This window comes from Hemiscyllium ocellatum, chromosome 7, assembly GCF_020745735.1.
Source record: "Hemiscyllium ocellatum isolate sHemOce1 chromosome 7, sHemOce1.pat.X.cur, whole genome shotgun sequence".
Taxonomy (NCBI): Eukaryota; Metazoa; Chordata; class Chondrichthyes; order Orectolobiformes; family Hemiscylliidae; genus Hemiscyllium; species Hemiscyllium ocellatum.
Window position 1 is genome coordinate 107,820,992 of NC_083407.1, and position 20,368 is coordinate 107,841,359.

Consider the following 20,368-nt stretch of genomic DNA (forward strand, 5'->3'; position numbering starts at 1 on the left):
CATTGTGAGTAGCGGGATGTTTGGGTCAAGAGAGGAGGGCATTTTTCAAAGCCAGTTAACTAGTCAAGCTAGTAGATGAGGAGGCACTCTATCCGACACGGAATGTCTCTCTTTACTTTGAACTAAATGTGTTTTTTCTCTTGTTTGGTTTCAGGGTGACCCTGGCCCTCCAGGCGACCCTGGCCTCACTGTAAGTATCCTCTGTTGAACATGTTTCCTGGCCTAGGCCGGGCAGGGTTCAGGGAGCTCTCCCCGCATTAGGATCACTCGCTCTGCGCATCCGTATTCCGAGAGCATTTGATGCCACATCCCCTGCCTCCCGTGACCCACCCTCACCCTCTCACCATTGGTCAGCCAACACGTCCGTCTTTGGAGAGTCCCACCCTCCCACACAGGCCATAACCACAGGCCGCTTTGTCTGACTGGATAATTCCTGACAGTCAAGACATTATCCCTCCCAACATCAAATGTTTCTGGCAATGAATACAGAGGTCCACACAAGTGAATAAAAAACACCTTTTTTTTATTTGGCCCTATGACATTTCTCCTGGGATTTTGTTTGTCTAGAGCAGTAGGAACGAGATTAAACATTAGTTGGTGCAGACTTCAGAACTGTTCTGGAGGGCTGACCATCCTGCGCTGTATCTGAATAATAAGGCCCTGGTATACCTGGTGCTGGTTGGGGACACAGCGCCCCCATAGGATCACATAGGAGAACTTTGGAATATCAGGCAGTTTACCCAGAGAGTGAGGATTAGATTAGATTCCCTACAGTCTGGAAACAGGCCTTTTGGCCCAACCAGTCCACACTGACCCTCTGTAGAGTAACCCACCCAGATCCATTTCCCTCTGACTAATGCACCTAACACTACGGGCGATTTAGCACAGCCAATTTACCTGACCTACATATCTTTGGACTGTGGGAGGAAACCGGAGCACCAGGAGGAAACCTACACAGACACAGGGAGAATGTGTAAACTCCACACGCAGTCATCCGAGGCTGGAATTGAACCTGGGACCCTGATGCTGTGAGGCAGCAGTGTTAATCTCTGAGGATGAAGAGTGAATGAGTGGGCCCAGGATTAATTAGCCAGTTCAGGAAGGTGACCAACTTGAGGGAAGGGGTCAGGTGCAGTGCTGTTTTGTTTAAGTGTATACTGACTCCTAACTGGTCAACATAGCCATTTTGTGTTCATTCTGAGCTGTGTCTAACTTCAGGGCCAGGATTGAGAGGCTTCGCAACCCTGCAGGATTAGAAATCTCCAGGAATTTGACACTCCTCTTGAGTAACTTGGAGAGAGAATCCCATAGTTATTTAAGATGCCTGTGTGCATCTTACAGTTCCAGATGCTAGGGGGCCTTGGTGAGTTGCTGTGGGTACATGTTGCAGATGGTACATACTACTGCCACAGTGTGTCAGTATTAGAGGGAGTGGATGTCAAGTGGGTAGCACTGGTGCCCCTCAGCTCCAGGGACTCTGATTCGATTCCCGCCTCAGCGACTGTGTATGTGGAGTTTGCACATTCTCCCCGTGTCTGCGTGGGTTTCCTCTGGGTGTTCCAGTTTCTTTCCACAGTCCAAAGATGTTCAGGCCAGGTGGATTGGCAATGGGAAATTGACCATAGTGTCAGGGTGGGTGAACCACGTGGAATACAGGGTTACAGGGACAAGGGGTGGGTCTGGGTGGAACCTCTTCGGAGGGTTGGTGTGGACTCGATGGGCCGAATGGTCTGCTTCCACACTGTAAGGATTCTATGAATCAAAGGACCCTCCCTTCTGGTTGGCTGTGGGAAGGCAGTCTTCCTGGGGAGTGGACCAATGGCAGGTGTGTTTTGGGCCGTGCTAGTTTGATGGAAGATCCAGAGATGCAGCCAACTACCATCAATGATCCATGAATCAACACCCTTTAGCCACATCAGGCAGTATTAACGATCCCTCCTCACTGTCCCCAGATCCCATATACTTATCAAGCACATTCTCCCTCTTCACTACATTCTCAGAGTTATCTACACTGCCTGATTGTTTCGCTAGTGAGGACTCAGGATGGGGTTGAGTTGATGTCTCCCTCCTCCGTAACACCTTCTGATCTCTGTTTCCCCAGGATTGTGATGTGATGACTTATGTCAGGGAGACGTGTGGGTGCTGTGGTAAGTTCATCCTGATGATGACGTCAAATCGCATAACACGCAATGAAATTCAGACACTTTCCTTCAGAAAGCCTTGCTGACGGTAAACTGCAAATCTTAGCAGGGAACCATGCCTTGTAGGAACATAGCAATAAAGCCTGAACAATGCGCAGCAATCTCTGTGCATTCTTTTCCCAGGAAGGTACCGCAATGATCTAAACTCAAACATCTGTGCGTTTGGAATCTTGTAGTTGGAGGTAGGACTGAGTGGACCTTATTAACATGGGGTACTAGGTAGCTTCCTATCTCCAACGCAGATGAGCAGTCTGGATGTTTACCAGGAGCAAGTTGAGAATACTCTTGAGTTGTCTGTGTCTTACACAACCTATCAAAGTATCACCTTTTGTGAACCGTAGAGACGAGTACTGGAGTATTGAACCAGTCACAGGTTGTCCACCCCTTTTCAAACAAGTGTGTCAGCTGAGAACTAAATAATCACATCATCTTCCTCCTCTCCTAGAGATTAGTCATCGTGTACAGGTAAGTGCGGCTTGGGAGGGACCAGTACCTTCGCATTTCTCTCTGTCAGAGGGTTCCATCGCTGATGGTTTTCCTCCCTCAGAAAATCATCCATTGATTGCGAGGAATAATCAATTCCAATACTATTGTATCTTCTGACCAGTGATAGTTGGAGGCCTACAGGGTGGACCTTAACATTTTACATCCATAAATTGCTACGTACCCACATTCCTTTGGACACCAGTCAGTCCACTTATTAAGTTGTCAGTGGAGTGGATTAATTAATTGGGCCAGTCTGGAATTTACATTAACTGCGTCCTTCAAGCACATAAAAGTGTTACACAGGCTTTCGCATGCGATGTACCAAGTTGGTGAGCTCAATTTAATCCTTATTTATTTACCATTCCCTTCTCCTTGCCCTTTCTTGACTCTTTCTTTCAGACTGTGAGAAGCAGTGTGGACCACTCGATATCGTATTTGTGATTGACAGCTCAGAGAGTATCGGCCTGACCAACTTCACCCTGGAAAAGAATTTTGTCATCAATACCGTCAGCCGCTTGGGCACAATAGCCAAGGATCCCAAATCTCATACGGGTGAGTGATTCCAGGAAAAGTCACCCTCTTATATGACCCTACGTCTGTGTTGTGGGAAACATTCTTCAGTAAATGCCTCAAAGGAAATATTTATATAAATGGACTGGGCTGTGTTTCTTAAAACTTTTCACGCAGAGATAATTTTCTTCTGAAATCTGAACTGATGAGGCCTATCACTAGAGGCTGTGTAATGAGGGTAACAGTTGCCTGGGAAACGTGGGTCTGAGATGAGCAGTTGTTACCCCTCCGCCTGAGGGTGGGAGATGCTCACAGTTAGTTTGTTTTGACCTGATTCATGTTTAAAATCTCTGTGATTCCTGGAAAACCTCCTCTGTGTGCCTCACACTGACCAGCGGTATTAGCATCATCGAGCAAAAATGGTCATCACCAACCCCCCACAATGCCCCTCCTCCTCCTCCTGAGAGCCCACCTGTGCAAAACAGTCACACGTGACAGTTCACTCTGTAGAACGTCTGTGCATTCAGTTGGTACACAACAATGTAATAAACTCCAATGAGATCACTCCTGAAACCTTTTGTGAGCCAGCCCCCACCTCTTAAGGTTGAAGGTCCAAACGGCACTCCCTCCCTGTGTGTGTGTCTCTCTCTCTCGATGTCGTTAAAGAACAAAGAAAATTTACAGCCCAGGAACAGGCCCTTCAGCCCTCCAAGCATGAGTCAATCCAAATCTACTGTCTAAACTTGTCGCCCAATTCCTAAGCATCTGTATCCCTCTGCTCTCCACCTACTCATGCATCTGTCCAGCCACATCTTAAATGAATCTACCATGCCTGCCTCTACCACCTCTGCTGGCAACGTGTTCCAGATGCCCCACAACCCTCTGTGTGCCATGTGTATCCCCCTTAAACTTTCCACCTCTCACCTTGAAAGCGTGACCTCTCGTTATTGATAGCCTCCCGCTGGTGTGTTCAGCAAGGACTTGAGCATGGACACCATTATATAAAAGGAACTTGACGAGCCCTTGCAGAAGGCGCACTGACATCCCTCTTGCTTGGAGCTCTACCTCACCGTGTGTGCACGCATTCTCTGTTTATTGCTGATTGTGTTTTATGTTTTAACTGGGGGACTGCAGGAGCCCGTGTTGGCGTGGTCCAGTACAGTCACGACGGAACCTTCGAAGCTGTGCAGCTGAATGATCCCAAAATCAACTCGCTGTCGTCCTTCAAGGAGGCTGTGAAGAAGCTGGAGTGGATCGCGGGCGGCACGTGGACCCCCTCCGCCCTCAAGTTTGCGTACGACACGCTGATTAAGGCCAACAAGCGCGACAAAGCCAAGGTCTTTGCTGTGGTTATCACTGACGGCCGCCACGACCCCAGGGATGATGACTCGTTGCTCACCTCCCTGTGCAAGGGCGACGTCATTGTCAATGCCATTGGCATCGGGGACATGTTTGCCAAGCCGCAGGATGACGAAACGCTGAAATCGATTGCCTGCCGACAGGACGGCCGGGTGCAGAGGATGAACCTCTTTGCGGACCTGGTGGCCGAGGAGTTCATTGATCAGATGGAGGAGCTGCTGTGCCCTGGTACGTCCCACTCACGGGCAATGGCCTCCCTTTCTCAAGCTGCAGTCCAGCAAGAATCTGCAACGTGGATTTGGGGGGGTGTGGGAGCACAGGTTATCAGATGCCCGCTCATCGTGGCACCAGTCCTGAAGTCCCTGGCGTGACCTTCATGGGGATTTGGGGTCCGAGAGGCGTGCCATCACTTGGTGTGCAGCCAGATTTTCCCAGGGCTTGCTGAAATGGGCCGTCAAATGATCACCCCAGAGATACAAGATATTATTTCTTCCTGTTTAGTTTAAGACCTTTGACCCTTTACATCGTGTTCTGTTTCTCTTTCAGACCCTGAGATTATCTGCCCTGATCTCCCCTGTAAAACAGGTAAGTTGCAAATATATCATTGCACAAAGGGTCTCACTCTGAGGCCACGTTCATTACATGTGGACTGCAGACTGACTGGATTCACACCAGACATAAAGTCGATCAGAGCCCAAGCGATTGTAAAGGGGATAGGAGTGAGGTCTTCTTTGCTTCCACTTCTGCAGCCTGCCCCTGAATTGCACTGATGCTGCTGCCACACGACAGGAACTCCATTTGCCGGTTTTCCTGGTTTTTCCGTTCTGGGATGGTTAGCGGATGCAAGAGGGATCTGTAAGTGAGACTTGGTGCAAGTTAGGACTCAGTCAACAGAGGGCCGAATGGCTTTCAGGGTTAAACGTGACAAGCTGGCCAGGAATGTGGTAGAATAATTCATCTCTGGAGATCCAAGAGACCTGCATGAGGGTTTCCACAGCCGATCAGCTGAAGCAAGCAGGGCAGCAGGCGGAGTTAAGGAAGTGGTAGCAAGTGATCTCAGAGCAGGCGGGAATTGCCCCCTTAAACCCTCAATGGAATGGGCATCATGGTAAGATATGGACTCTTATTGCAGTGACTTGGACACTGGATATGACATTTGGAAGCTTTGCTGGATTGGATGTAAGATCCAGGAGCTGGAGTAGGCAGTTCATTGCCTCCTGCCTGCTCTGTCATTTATATGATCGTGGCTGATCTCACCTGGGCCTCAACTCCATTTTCCTCCTCATTTCCAGTCGCCCTTCAACTCATTACAGATTAAAAATCTGTCTGTCTTCTCTTTAAATTTAATCAATGTCCCAGCATCCCCTGCACTCTGGGGTACTGAATTCCACTGATTCATAACCCTTTGAGAAAGTAATTTCTCCTCATTTCTATTTCAAATCTGTCACCCCTTATCCTAAAACTATGACCTCTTGTTCCAGATTGCCTGACATGGGGAATCATTCTTTCTATGTCTACTTTGTCAATCCCCTTTAGCATCTTATGTACCACAATTTGATCTCCTTTCATTCTTCTAAACTGTAGAGGCCTAAAATGCTTAATCTCTTCTCCTAAGACGCGCCTTTCAACTCATCATCTGGAATTAGTGTAGTTAACCTTTCCTGAGCTACCTCTAATGCAGTTACATCCCTTCTTAAATAAGGGGACCAAAATTGTTCCTGCTAATCCAGATGTGGTCTCATTAATGCCTTGTACAATTTCAACAAAACCACTACTTTTATACTCTATTCCTTTGGCAATAAATACCATTTACTTTCCTTATTTTCTACTGTACCTAGCTTTCTGCGATTCATATACAAGGACACTCCGATCCCTCTGCATTTTGAAGTTCCTCTCCATTTAAATAATAAGCTGCCTATTAATTCTTCCAACCAAAAGCGATAACTCCAACTCCATCTGCCAAACTTTGGTCCGTTCAGCTAATCTATCCATATCTGAATTTCTTATTCCTTTATCGCAGTTTACTTAGTCACCCACCTATTCTCATCTCATCTGCAAATTTGGCTATAGTGCTTTCTGGCCCTGCATCAAAGTCATTGGTACAGATTGTAAATAGTTGGGGCCTGAGGAACAAATCTTGTGGCACCCCACTGGTTACATCTTGCCAACCAGAAAAAGACCAATTTATCCCAAATTCTTTAAATGTTCACTCCATCACCAGCTAGGCCAGCATTTATTGTTAAGAGACAGTCAATAGTTTGCTAGCCTGGTAAGGACGGCAGTTTCCTTCTCTAAATGATAGATTTCCCTCCAAACAATCAACAATGGATTCATAGTCATAATTAGATTCCTAACTCTGGATTTTTATTGAATTCAAACCTTACTGTCTGCCCTGGTGAGATTTGAACTCAGGCCCCCAGAACATGAACTGGATTAATAGTCTACTGATAATATCAGTAGGTCAAGCCTCTCTGTTTTCTATTGGCTAGCCAATCCTCTATCCAATGACCCCTAAACCGATGAGATCTTATCTTGTGTCTTAGCTCATTAAATGCCTCCTGGAAGATCAGATACACTACAGCCACAGGATGCCCCTTAACCACTTTGCTTGTTAAATCAGCAAAGAACTCCAACAAATTACTCCAACATAAAACCCATATAAAACTGTGCTGACTCCAATGGAATGCATTTTGATTTTCCAAATGTTCTATTCCTACTTTCTTAATAATACATTCCAACAATTTCCCATCAGCAGCTGTTAAACTAACTGGTTTATAGCTCTGTAATTTCTGCCTCCCTCCTTTTTTGAATAAGGGTGTTAAATTAGCTTTTATCCAATCCACTGGAACCTATCCCACATCCAGGGTATTTTGGAATATTATAACCAATGTATCCAGTATTTCTGCTGCCACTTCTGTAAAGACCCTAGGGTGTAGGCCATCAGACTCTCGGAACTTGTCTGTCTTCAATCCCAATAGTTTCTCAGTAACTTTTTCCTAGTGTTTTAATTTCCTCCTTTTCTGTAATCTCTGAATTGTCTATGAGATTTTCAAATGATGAAATTTATCATTCACTATGAGATGGATGAGTGTCGCGAGTGTGGTGCTGGGAAAGCACAACAGAAGCAGGAGAATCGACGTTTCGGCTGTAAGCCCGTCATTCCTGACGAAGGGCTCTTGCCCAAAACATCGATTCCCCTGCTTCTCAGATGTTGCCTGATCTGCTGTGCTTTTCCAGCACCACACTCTCGACTCTGATGTCCAGCATCTGCAGTCCTCACTTCCTCCTCTGAAGACAGATGAGTCCTTGGTTTTAGATACATGGACATAGATGGAATGGTTGCCATTGTCAACGTGCAAGTCTGACTGACCAGCACAATGTTGCGCAGGGGAGCACAGGTGAATCATTCCATTACCAAACCCCCTGAGCAAACAGAAGCCAGTGGGGGAATGGAAGGACAGGTTGGAAGTTGGGGGTTTATACCGTACCTTCTCAGGTGGGCACATCCATTGTAATGAAACAATGCTGGAGAATCTCAACAAGTTTGGCAGCATCTGTGGAGTGAGGGAAACAAGAGTTAATATTCTCAAATGTTGGTCAGAACTTACAGAACTGAAAGGTTTCCTTGATGTTATTTCAAGGAGGAGAAGGGAGCCAGTAGCTGTCCCTGTACCAATGGCCTTGTCATTTACCTAATTCCTGCTGTAAAACCCTACTAAGCTGCTTCCTCTGAAATGCCATTAAAGCATTAGGGACATTGTTAAAAATTCTTTCATGTGAGGTGGTCATGGCAAGAAAATTTGCTGTCTGTTCCTGGTGAACTGACTAGGCCGTTTCTGACGAGACATATGAATGAAGCACATTGCTATGGCTCTGGAGTCTCATGTAGGCCAGAGCAGGTTCTGATGGTAACTTCCTTCCTTGAGGAACCTGATAGAGTTTCACAACCACCAAGATAGTTTCATCATCATCTACCATTCCCAAAAGACTAGCGTTTGGTTTCAGATTTATGGATTTAACCAGGTGTCAATGCCACCTGCGTTGGGATTTGAATTTCTGTCGGGCTGAGCGTCGACCTGGGCCGCTGGATTACTAACACACACAGAAAGTGCTGGAGAAGCTCAGCAGGTCTGGCAGCATCAGGCACAGGGGTCCTGGGAACTGCAGATCTGCAGAAGACCCGTACTCGACTTGAAACAAGAAGTCTGTTTCTCTCCACGGATGCTGCCAGACCTGCTGAGTTTCTTCAGCATTTTCCGTGTTTGCTTCAGATATTCAGCATGCACGGTATTTCACCTCTGCACTGTTAGCCCCCAGTGGCATTAACACTATCTTCCTGAGGTGGTGAAAGATGCTGTATAAATGCAAGGCTTTTTTATTAATTGCCTGCCTTCTTGTCCCTTCTGCCCCCTCCCTGTCATTCTGTGCTCCTGTTTATAACAACTGCGCTTCCATTTCAAAGCCTCAGCTCGATGCACAATTGCCAGTCCGACCTACAAAGCATTTTGAGGGGGACCAAGTGAGGTAACTCGTGACTGAGTGAATAGTATACTCTGTCAGCCAGTGTCAGCGAGCCTAAAACTGTTTCTTTTTTAATCGTTTTCAGATATCTTAAACAGTAACGCTGCATACACAGATATCCCACCCTCACCTATGCTTGGGACCTACCCTCATAACTGGTTACAGACAATCCAGGAGCTTAGATCAGGCATGCAAACTACCAAGCTCCCAGACAGCTACAACAAACTGGTAGCAACTATGACTTACACCGCAGGGATGGCCAAATTCTCCACCGGAGAGGAACGAAAACATTGGACAAACCTATTTATAGATTCTTTTAAAATGATCTACAAGGATATAACGGGGAATGCCGAAAAGGCTATGGGGCTATGTTAGGTGAATGGGCTGAGGGATGCTTCTGTGGTTAATGTCCCACCGTTCATACCAGCCCGTACCATGGTGTGGGAGGGCAATGAAAAACCGGCTTGTCTCGCAACTTCTCCTTCCCAGCCTTGTACCCGGTCACCAGTGTAGCTGGTCAGCGGGCAAGCTGGAAGGGGGTCACAAGACTATTCTAATGCAGAGGTTTGTTTAGCTCCTTCTAGACTGTCGCTTGTTGAGTTTGAGTCCCAGGACAGGTGCCCAGTTTGCATTGCTTAAAGCGGTTCACTTATCGCTGCAACGGATTCATGGTCCACACTATCGCCATTAAAATAAAAGTACTGGATCAATCAATCTGCTGCTGTGACCGAAGAATTCAGTTTAGCAGTGCAGCAAGGCCACAGGAACTACCTTGTGGTTCTCCCTGAATCCGGACCAAGCTTAGGTCCGTTGCTTGGGTGGTGCCAGGGGGAATGGCCCGGCCCAGCTGTGCAGCAACGGCGGATCCTGAGGGCAGACATTGCTGGGAGTGTGGAGTCAGCAGCTGAAGTGGAGACCCTCCAAATGGACGTGGTGGGGGCGGGAGGGAGTCAGCTCTGGGTGTAATCACCCACCTGAGCTTTTACATCCGAATTCCGCCCCACCCACTCCAGAGGCCTCCCACCGTCGAATGGCTCTCAGCACTTGGCCTTCCCCAGCCAAACTGAGAAACAAACTCCTGAGCATCCCGCTGGATGAAGCCTTACCATAAAGAGCGCTTTCTGTCCCATCTCCAATATTCTAATGACTAATGTTCGCCAGGAGTCTTTTCAGTGAAAAGACAATTGCACGCAATTCTTTTGAATGCCCCTCAGATTTTTGGAATCGCTCAGATGAGTTTGGAGCATGAGAAGGCTCCTTGGCTCTTCTAACCATTCTTCCATTTGGTTAGGTCTGATTGAGGCCTCAGCTTCCATCTTACCGCCTGCTCCTCTTTGACTCCCTTATCAACTGAGACTCTAACCTGGCCCTCCAGGTATTTCGTCCTACATCAGAGTCTTGCAGCTTAATCCTGGACTTGGTAACCCCAGTTAGTGTTGAGTTTGAAAGACTGGGATTCCCTGGAATGCTTGGAGGCCAAGGGTTTGTGCTGTGTTCCCAGCATTGTCTGATTAGATATTTGCATTTCCAGTCCTCTTCCCCACTCCCCAGTCCTTGGTCCTCCCCAACTCCCAACTTCTCTTCAGAGGAGGGACCTACATCTGGCACCCTGTTGTCTAGGTGACGCACACTTCTGCCCTTTCAATGCAGCTTTCAACTTGTAAATGTATCAATTAATAAACATCTTATATGATTCTTGGAGGCTGGCTGATGTTTTAATAGAAAAGAAAAGAACAAACTTGCATTTCATGACCTTGGGCCTTAAAAAAGCAATGTCTGACTGAATAAAATACTTTTAAAGTGCAGTTGCTGCTTTTATATGGGGAAGGCAGCATTCAGGAGGCACACAGTTAGATCTCACGGACAGCAAAGTGATGACAACCAGGTGATCTCTTTCTAAGTGAAGTTGGTCAAGGGATTAATATCAGATCAAAATGTGAGGAAGGTCTCTTCTTCAAAGCAATGACTTTAGATATTTTTATGTCCACAGTAGAAGACAAGGCAAGGTTTCAGACTAAAATCAGTCATTCTGAGAATGACAGTGCCCAGTCCCTCAGCGCCGTACTGGCATGGTCCTGGAAATTTAAGTGTTGAAGGCTCTGGAGAGGGGCTTGAGGCCTTCTAACTTAGAGGCAAAGATGCCACTCACTGTGCCATAGGTTCGAAGTCAGGAGGGCTTTGGTTTTTACAACAGGTCATTTGGTAGACATGAGTGCACAAGCAACAGGTTCCCAATCAGTGCTCAATACCAACACTTATGAAGGTAGCTGCACACTATGGATTGTACAATTTGTAAAGAGGACATTTATTCACAGATCCTAACAAACCAGGACTCCAAGTCAGAGCTTTTCAAAGTGGGTGGGGGGGGGAGTTAGAATCCCAGACATTACACCCCACCCCCAATCTAATGAGAGATGCTCCCATTTTCACAGACTCTCCACCACATCCCACACCATACTGAGAAGTCACAGGAAGCTTCAGGCCTCGAAAAGGGGTCGCAGTGGGTCAGCAGATCTGGCAGCATCTGTGGAGAGAGAGCAGGGGGGTAACCTTTCGGGTCCGGTGACCCTCCTTAGAGCAGTGGGGAAGTGTTGGGGAAAGCATGCCCCTCAAAACCCGGTGCTCAATGATACCAACCTCTGTTCTCCATTGGATATGGCTATCTCATGGATCACTGTGACAATGGCAATGGTTTGTTAATCTACGACACAAGTAAACGTGAAGCGGAGAGTGCTGGAAATCCCTAGCAGGTCTGCCATCTCCTGGCTTGGGGAACCAAAAGTTCACCGTTTGTGTGTGTCAATTTGGTCAGGATTCATTGGCATCCCTCTGACGGTGGATCGAAGCCTATCTTCCCTCTTGCACTCAAAATTGTTGCTAGACCTGCCAGTTTTCCTTTTAGGATATTCACAGGATATGGGCGTCACCGGCCAGGTTAGCATTTATCCAACTAAGGACGGCATTAGTGAACCAGATGGGCTTTGGTTACATGTCACCATCTTTATTTCAGATTTTATTGAGTTGGAATTTCACCATCCACTCTGACGGGATTTGAACAATGCCCCAGAACATTAGCCTGGCACTCTGGATTGCTAGTCTAGTGACATTACTGTGATGTCATCGCCTCCCCATAGGTTTCCAACGAATTTGCATTTATTTTTTAATTCCTATCTCACTGAGCTCCATCTATTGTATGTTGAGGAATGAAGTGTTGCAGGGAAGTGGGAGGTTTAATTTGGAGGTGAATAAGCTTTTGGGACCTACAAGTGTACATGGGACCTGGGTACAGATGATCCAAATGTCTACTGTGTGGCAAATATCTGAAATGGCTATTATTGACTGAGTTTGTTTCCTCATCTGGGAGTGATGTAACAAATGGAATTGTGATGCTGGGAAGAGCCTTTCCCAAACCTTCAGACCACTAAAATTCAGCCTAGAGAGATCAAAGGCAAAAGTGCAGAGTTGCACAGGCTTCATGGCCTGAAGGCTATGTCACTGTAAGGCCGTGTGTGGCACACTGCGTGACTATGAACATCCCAGCTTGACCAGCCCGTGTCAGTAAGAGGGTGGGTCTCATTGGACAACTTGCTCACATCTGCTTGGATCTTGGTTCCTCAGTGGGCCTGTTAAAAGGCCAGTAGCACATGATGAGCAGAAAGAGGGATGATGGTGGTTGGATAAAGTGAGGCTGTGACAGAACACTACAGAAGCCCCATCAGTTAGAAGGATGTAGCTTTTACTGAGTAGACCATCAGAGCTATTAGTGAGTGGACGTTTTCTGACATTGAGTGGAGAGCTAATCCAGCACGGGATAATTTCATAACCGCTGGATTCCTTTCTTGATTCACCTGGAGTTTTCTTGGTTTTGTCCGTTCACATTTTCTGTTTTAAATTGAGATAGATAAGTGAGAAACAAAACAACAAAGAAAGCTCTTGCTTATTTCTGAAGTAACTTCATGCCAATGGAAGCCAATCATGGATATACTCTGTGAGAGAGAGACAGAGCTAGTGAGATCAGAGTCCCATGCTAATGGGGCATGAGTTCGAATCAATAAAAATGACTGACAGATGGAATTTAAGTACAATTCGTGATGATCATTAAACTATCATCAATTGTAAAAACCCATCTAATTCACTGATGCCCTTTAGGGAATGAAATCTATCATCCTTACCCAGTGTGACCTACACTGCAGACCCACGGCAATGTGGCTGACTGTTAACTACCCCTCTGTATATTTAGGGATAGTCACTAAACATTGGCCTAGCCCACATCCTGTGAACTACAAAAAAGAATTCATGAGGGGAGGAGGCGGACTGTTATTGATAATGAACTGAACAGTTTGTTAACTCTCCCGACGGAAAGAAAATTCAAAACCCCACGTTAATTCCGGTGATTTCACAGCCTCAGTTATGCAGGCGTGTATCCGTTTTTGTCGCTGACTGGGTGTGGATCGAGTTGATATGGTGTGGTCCCTGGAGATATGCCGTTTTCTTTGTTCCGGGTCCTGGGGGTGATTGTTGGATTGCATTACAGAAGCAAATGCCCATTTTCCAGATGTTACCTAGATTTGCCTGTTTGGTCTGTGGAGACATTTGTGTCTCCCTGGCCATTACTTCATCATTAACACTTAATAGCAAGTGTTACCATAGTGGGGAAGTCACTGGACTAGGTAACCCAGAGCTCCCAGGCTAATGCTTTGGCGACATTAGTTCAAATCCTGTCATGGCAGCAGATGAAAATGAATTCAAATTTTTTAAAGTCTGGAATTACAAGGCGGGTTAATGGCATCGTCGACTGTCATAAAAGCCTGTCTGGTTCTGCAATGTCCTTTGTAGGTCTTGCCTCCATGTGACGTCAGACCCATAATGATGTGGTTGACTCTTAACTCCTCTCTGAGATGGTCATGTGGATGAAGGGATGGGTAATAATTGCTGGCCCAACTGAAAAAATATAAAACAAAATCTGGAGGCCGTCCCTTCCCTGTTTGGAAGGAAGTGGGTGAGGGATGCTTTACGAGAGGGTGCTGACGTCTTCCAAAGCAGTCTCAATTCAGGGACTGTCCCTTTTAAATTGGGACGTCGTAAACTGGTGATTTCATTACTGAAGGAAAAAGTGAGGGAGAGAAATCGCGAAATGATAACTCCAATCTAATCTGATGCGAGGAGGTTATTCAAGTCTCTAATGATCGGAAAAGTCACAAGCTGACCGGAGCGAGTCAAGGTGGATTTGAAAGAAAACGCGTGTTATTTAAACAAGCCCAGCTAAGTGTTTTGAGAAAGTTGGGAGAGTCATAGAATGGCGGAGGTGGTAGGGGGTGCGGTATATGAATGCACCTTATCTGGATATCCACAAGGCATTAGATATGATTGCACCAACCACACTGAGGGGGTGTATTGACCTGGCAATGAGCCAGTGGGAGATGGAGATTTGGGATAAGGAGTATATACTGGAACTGGAAGTGGTGCCCATAAGGATCTGTGTTGAGGCCTTAACAATGCCCTGTATTTATTAAAGAGTTGGTTAATACATGTATCCAAACTTACTGATAAACAGATGGAAGTGGCATGAGAAATAGTTGCATCAGAAGTAGTTCATTAAAATGAGAAATTGATAGATTAAGCGAGTGGACAAAACTGCGGCAGATGGATATCAATGCAGGTAAGTAGGAGCTTATCCGAATAAACAGATGGATGTTAGTAACTTAATTGACAAAAAAAACCACAAGCAGTGGAAGGCTAAAAGGATTTCAAAATCAATGTGAACAGATCACTTTAAAAGTCAGATAGCAAACTAAAATACAAAAGCCAGCAGTTGCTGGCCTTTGCATCTGTAGATTAGAATCACAGAGAAGTTTTCTTGTGTCTACACAAGTCCATGTTTAAACCAAATCTGAAGTGATGTAGGGTCCACAGCATTTTAGCTCGATCCACGTGCCCAGCCAGTGACAAAATTGGATATCGTCCTGAATAACAGAGGCTGTGAAAATGCCGGACTTAACATGAGGTTCTGAATTTCCTTCTGTCAGGAGAGTTAAACTGGTCAGTTCATTATCATAAGTGGCCTTGGATGGAGTACAGTGCAGGTTCAGCAGAATACACCCAGGTCTCCAAGTGAGTTTCTGAACAGACTCACTGAGTTTTAATTCACTGGAATGTAGAGGATTTGAAGCGATGATTTGATTGACACATTCAGGATTCTGAAAATAGTTAATCAGGTGGATAAGGAAAGAAATATCCGGGCTGGAGCTCAAGGGGAATCCAGGGCAAGGGATGTCACCTGAACATTAGATCTTCATGGAGTAACATCGTGCAACGTGTCATTGACCCTGTGAATTTGAGGGTCGATTGAAAATCTAGGAACGGAACGATAGGTTTTTATCAGGGCTGGCCCGCAGTAGAGCTGACAGTCTGAGGACTCTTGGTGTCAGTGTAGATCCTTTTGGGGTCAGGGTGCAATAGCTTGCCTCTTTGCTGGATTTGACTGTTGAGGGTCCAGAGAAACCATTGCCCTGCGTGAGGGAGCCAAGAGCAGAGAGACATCAGCTTTGAGTTGGAGGTGAAGGCCTTGTGTGATCACGAGGGCCTGGCACTGGACAAATTGGTCGCCGGGCTTTGCTCTATCATAAAGTGCTTCCTTAGTTGTCAAGTCTTGAAAAAATTAACTTCAGGCCCACGCTACATTCTCTGTCATCATTCCCGTCTGGGCAGGAGAGCCCAGACGGGTAGACGGAGCTGGATAAAACGGACCTGGGTTCAAACCTAGCCTCAGGTGGCTGGAGTCTGTACGTTCTCCCTGTGTCTGCATGGGTTTCCCCCCACACTACATAGACATGCAGGTTAGGTGGCTTGGTGGCTCAGTGGTTAGCAGAGCTGCCAGAAACCTGGGTTTGACTCCACCCTCAGGCAACTGTGTGGAATCTGCTCGTCGTTCCCGTGTCTGCATGGAAATCCTCCGGTTTCCTCCCACAGTCCAAGGATGTGGAGGTTAGGTGGATTGGCCACGCTAAATTGCCCCGTAATGTCCGTGTGTTTTCAGGTCAGCTGTTAGACGTGGTCAATGCGGGATTTTGGGTGAGATGTTCTTCAGCGGGTCATTGCAGGCTCGAAGGGTCGAATGGCCGCTTTCCACACTATGGGGATTCTATGATTCTACTGTTTGGTGTCTTTTCCAGAGTTGGCGGTGGCGCCCTGCACCCACCGGCCCGTGGACCTCGTCTTCATGGTCGATGGCTCTGAGAGGATGGGCAGCACCAACTTCCGGCATGTGCGGGAGTTCATCCAGAAGATGGCCACCACACTGCCCCTGGCCAACGGCAACGGCGACTCCAGCCGGGCCCGCATCGCCGTGCTGCAGTACGGCAGCGAGGACGAGCAGCAGCTGGTCTTTGGGCTAAGCCGTAACCTCACCGACATCCTCGACTCGCTGGCCACCATGACCTACCTGGACTCCTCCTCCAACGTGGGCTCCGCCATAATTTACGGCATCCGCAACCTGGTGCAGAGGCCGGGCACCTCACCCCAGGCGGCACGCCGCGGGGCGGAGCTCTCTTTCGTCTTCATCACCGACGGCACCAGCGGCAGCAAGAGCCTCGGCGAGGCGGTGGACTCCATGCGCAAGCATAACGTCGTGCCCACGGTCATCGCCGTGGGGCCCGAGGTAGACATGGACGTCCTCCTGCAGATAGGGCTGGGCGAGAGGGCAGCTATCTACCGAGCTGCAGACTACGCTCACATCCTGCAGCCTAGCTTCTTCGACAGAGTGTACAAGTGGATCTGTTAAAGACTTCAAATGCAATTCCCTCCTCCCCAAGAAAATCACGTAAAATCCACCCCTTCCTGTTTTTTTAGTTTCATGTTATTTCAGGAAAAGGTAAACCAAGGTGCTTTTTTTTGTAATATATATATCGAATTATTTTTTATCATCGTACTTTTTCCCTGTGTGCGTGTGTGTGTGCGTGTGCGTGTGTGTGCGTGTGCATTTCGAGCTTACTAGGCCTCAGGTCTGCTCTGCTCCAGTTGCCAACTCTTGCCATACATCAGATGGGCCCACTGATCCCCTCCCCAAATTAGCCGAGAGGTGATTGACACGTCCATCATCGCGCTGACTGGACGAGTGAACTGAGAGCCCGTGACCTGACTGGCTGATACTTGATTAAGACCGGAAGGCACAGGAGAGAAGTAGGCCATTCAGCCCATTGAGTTTCCTCTGCCATGTGGCCGAGATTGGTGGCCAGCCTGATGATCCTGCCCCCACTTTCCTGGCTTTTCTCCGTAGCCTTCGATTCCCTCACTTGAATAACGCAAGGGCAGACTGGGATAGCGGCAGCGTAGATGTCAGTGCGAGGCAAGAATTCCGAGGAGCATGTTAAGGGAAATTTTCTGCAGCCGTACATTCCAGTCCACAATAAAAGGAGTCCCTTTTGCACCCTGTTCCTGGAGTGAGGAATATGTTTCCAGTTTGTTTTGCCCATGACACTGGATTTTTTTAACAACCTGAGTTCTTGGCAACTCCCTGATGATCCCTGAGAGAGTTGTCAGTCCTCCACCTAGTCAGGCAGGCAGACATCCCCCTTTGCACAGACAGCCAATGCTGCTTTGTTTCTTTTCCCGTTTTGTGCATGTTTCGATGTGTGTACTAATCAGATTTTGCACCCCACAGCGCTCGGATTCTCCTACAGGACCCGAGAGGTGTCACTGTCACTTGACGACCTTCTTCCTCCACCACCCACCCAGGCCAGCTCCTTTGGACTGTAGCTCCTCATTCCCCCCCAACTCTTCCCCCACCTCCGCCTTCGGAGGAATCTGCGAAATGGGTAGGGCCGTCATCCAACCACAAAAGGACACCAGGAAAGCTGAAACAGAGGCAGAAAATGCTTGGTTGGCCTCTCGGTTGTTGCTGTGAAGTGTGAATCCGGTATATGTGCACGACCAGCTTCTTACCTCTGCCCCTCCTGTCCCTCAAACGGGCACACGGACCACACAGCACCAAAACCCAGTGCCTTATACCATCTGCCCCCACCACCAACCTCCATTCACTGACCGAGAAAGCACTTGATTGTGAACAGTTGAATGCCGTGCCCACCGTCGTAGGCCCCAAGCAACGATGTGCGGTATCTGCTGGGTCAGCCCAGCCTGACTGGAGTCCCTAGCACTGAGAGTGTTGCAAACAGTGTTGACTGAACAGTGACGACTACAAGCTATCGCAACATAGCTCAGCATTTGCTGGCTGTCAGTGGTTGCGTTTCACCATGTGCAGAGAAGGATTTGGTTTATCGCTCTGGGTACATGGTGAAGGTGAGACATTGCACTGCATTAAGCCGTGAGGGAAGAACGACAGATTCTGGCTGAACCTAACCAAGCCAACATACTGGGCAAAGTTTACCAGCTGAGATTTGACCCCCTCCATTGCTTGACAGTTAATGCTGGCTGCCATTTTAATAGAGCTGGTCACCTATTGTGCAATCGTGTATAGTTTATTTATGATCTGCCATGTTCTTGTGTTGGAGAACCACATCAGGCATTGCTGCATTTCACTGACAATCAAGCGCCAAGGTTGAATTGTGCACGTAGTTACGTATTGTGGTGGGAGTTGTCTGAGTAAAAGGAGGAGGAAATGAGACTGCACCCTCTAAACTTGATCTGAATCCCCATGACCATATTCTCAGAGGCACAGGAAGTGCAGGAGGCCTAGGTAGAGTCTGCTTTCCTTTGCCAGGGGGTATTTTGTTTGGTGAGGGGTGGAGGGTGTGGGAAGGCGGTCTTTGGCAAGGTGGTGGTGGTGTTGCAGTGGGTAGCGAGAAGTTGGCATTTACCCAAAGCTTAAACTCATGCAGGAATCCTTAAAGAAACCAGGTGTGAAGGAAAGCCGGCTTGTCCCCGTTTGGGATCTCCGGGGCTGGCAGGAACAGGAAAGGCACGGTGAGCCATCTGACAGAGATGTGTGGAGTCCCTGGACCCAGGGCAGTCATCCCGCTGAAGAGTTTGGACCTAAATCGATCTCCATTTTGGATGCCAGCAGACCTTCCGCAGGGTCGTGCTGGCATCCCTCATCATTTTGTAATTTCTTGTCGTGCCCACCAGTTCAGTCTTGGTGCCCGGTGACTCCATGTTCACCTCTCCCTGTCACCCAGTACTTAGGATAAATCAGGCCCCACGCCAGCTCTGAAGTGTGGCACAATGCGTTCCCTCAGAATGAGACTCAGCCAGAGGGTGAAACCAGTAAAAAAAAACACTTGGAAGCGAATACACTGCTCCTCCCTTTAGGAGGATACTATTCAAGGCTGTTCCACTCACCACATTTTACTGTCTTTACCTTTTGGATGGCTTTAGTGGCCCAGGACACTAAAGCAGTGTTCCTGTTGTAACTGTGTATTGCAAACCACAAAGCTTTGTAATATATATTTCTAATGAACATTGCAATAAAGTAGTCCATATTGTTTGTGACAAAAATGTCTTTTTCATACGGTTTGCTGCGTCCAAATTTGACTTGTCTGTACTGAATACAAAAATCAATAAATGGATTTTCCAAAAAAAATCTGTACTGCTTTTGATCTCCTGAAGTGATGTTGGATGCCAGTTCAGAATCGTAGAGTAATGTAAAAGGGGACCTGCACCTTTGAAGCATCATTAGCCGATGCCAATCTCTTATCCCCACAACCTTACCCACTGCTTCCAACCAAATAATCCTCCAATGCCCTCAATTGAACCTACCACATTTCCAGGCAGTGTATTCCGTACCCTCACTGCTTGCTGTGTGATTTTTATTTTTGTCTCATCATTGTTACATTTTCGCATCACTTTTAATCTATGCCCTGTATTTTTTCCCTTTTGAGTGGGAACACTACTTCCTATCTACTCTATGCAGCCCACCCATGGATATTGAAAGCCCATTAAATCTGCAGTCAGCCACCCTTTGTCCAAGGACAACAGTCCCAACTTCTTCACGCCACAATGTTTCTCATTCCCGGAACCATTCTTGGAAACTGCTTCTGCCTTCTCCAATGCATTCACCTTTTCACACAATTCTCCATCTGAGGATGATCCAGTGTTGAACATGACCTCATTGCTCTTGGACTCTATGTCCCATTTAATAAAGCTGAGGGCACTACATGCTTTCTTAACTGCTCTCCCCACCTGTCCTACCACCTCCAATGATCTATGCACATTTACACCAGTCACCCTGCTCCTGCACTCCTGTGAGAATTGCACTCTCTGATTTATATTACCATTCTTTTCATGTGTGGGGATTGTTTCTCTCAATGTTATCTCCAGGAAATCTGCCTGTGTCTTAC

At 47.2% G+C, this 20,368-nt stretch overlaps 1 protein-coding gene across 2 annotated transcripts in view; it reads left to right on the forward strand.

The window, feature by feature from the left end:
• Positions 1-19,611, forward strand: part of col6a2 (collagen, type VI, alpha 2) — a 75,067-nt gene extending 55,456 nt beyond the window's left edge. The window contains exons 24-29 of one of the 2 annotated variants that reach the window (XM_060827641.1): positions 155-190; positions 2,102-2,147; positions 3,087-3,239; positions 4,332-4,784; positions 5,103-5,141; positions 9,163-10,776. In XM_060827641.1, coding sequence (XP_060683624.1) covers positions 155-190; positions 2,102-2,147; positions 3,087-3,239; positions 4,332-4,784; positions 5,103-5,141; positions 9,163-9,452 — 1,017 coding nt within the window. In that variant the 3' untranslated portion in view covers positions 9,453-10,776. Of the gene's footprint in view, positions 1-154; positions 191-2,101; positions 2,148-3,086; positions 3,240-4,331; positions 4,785-5,102; positions 5,142-9,162; positions 10,777-16,249 lie in introns of those variants that run through there. The other variant, XM_060827640.1, reaches the window with a different exon arrangement.
• Positions 19,612-20,368: the final 757 nt, after the last annotated feature.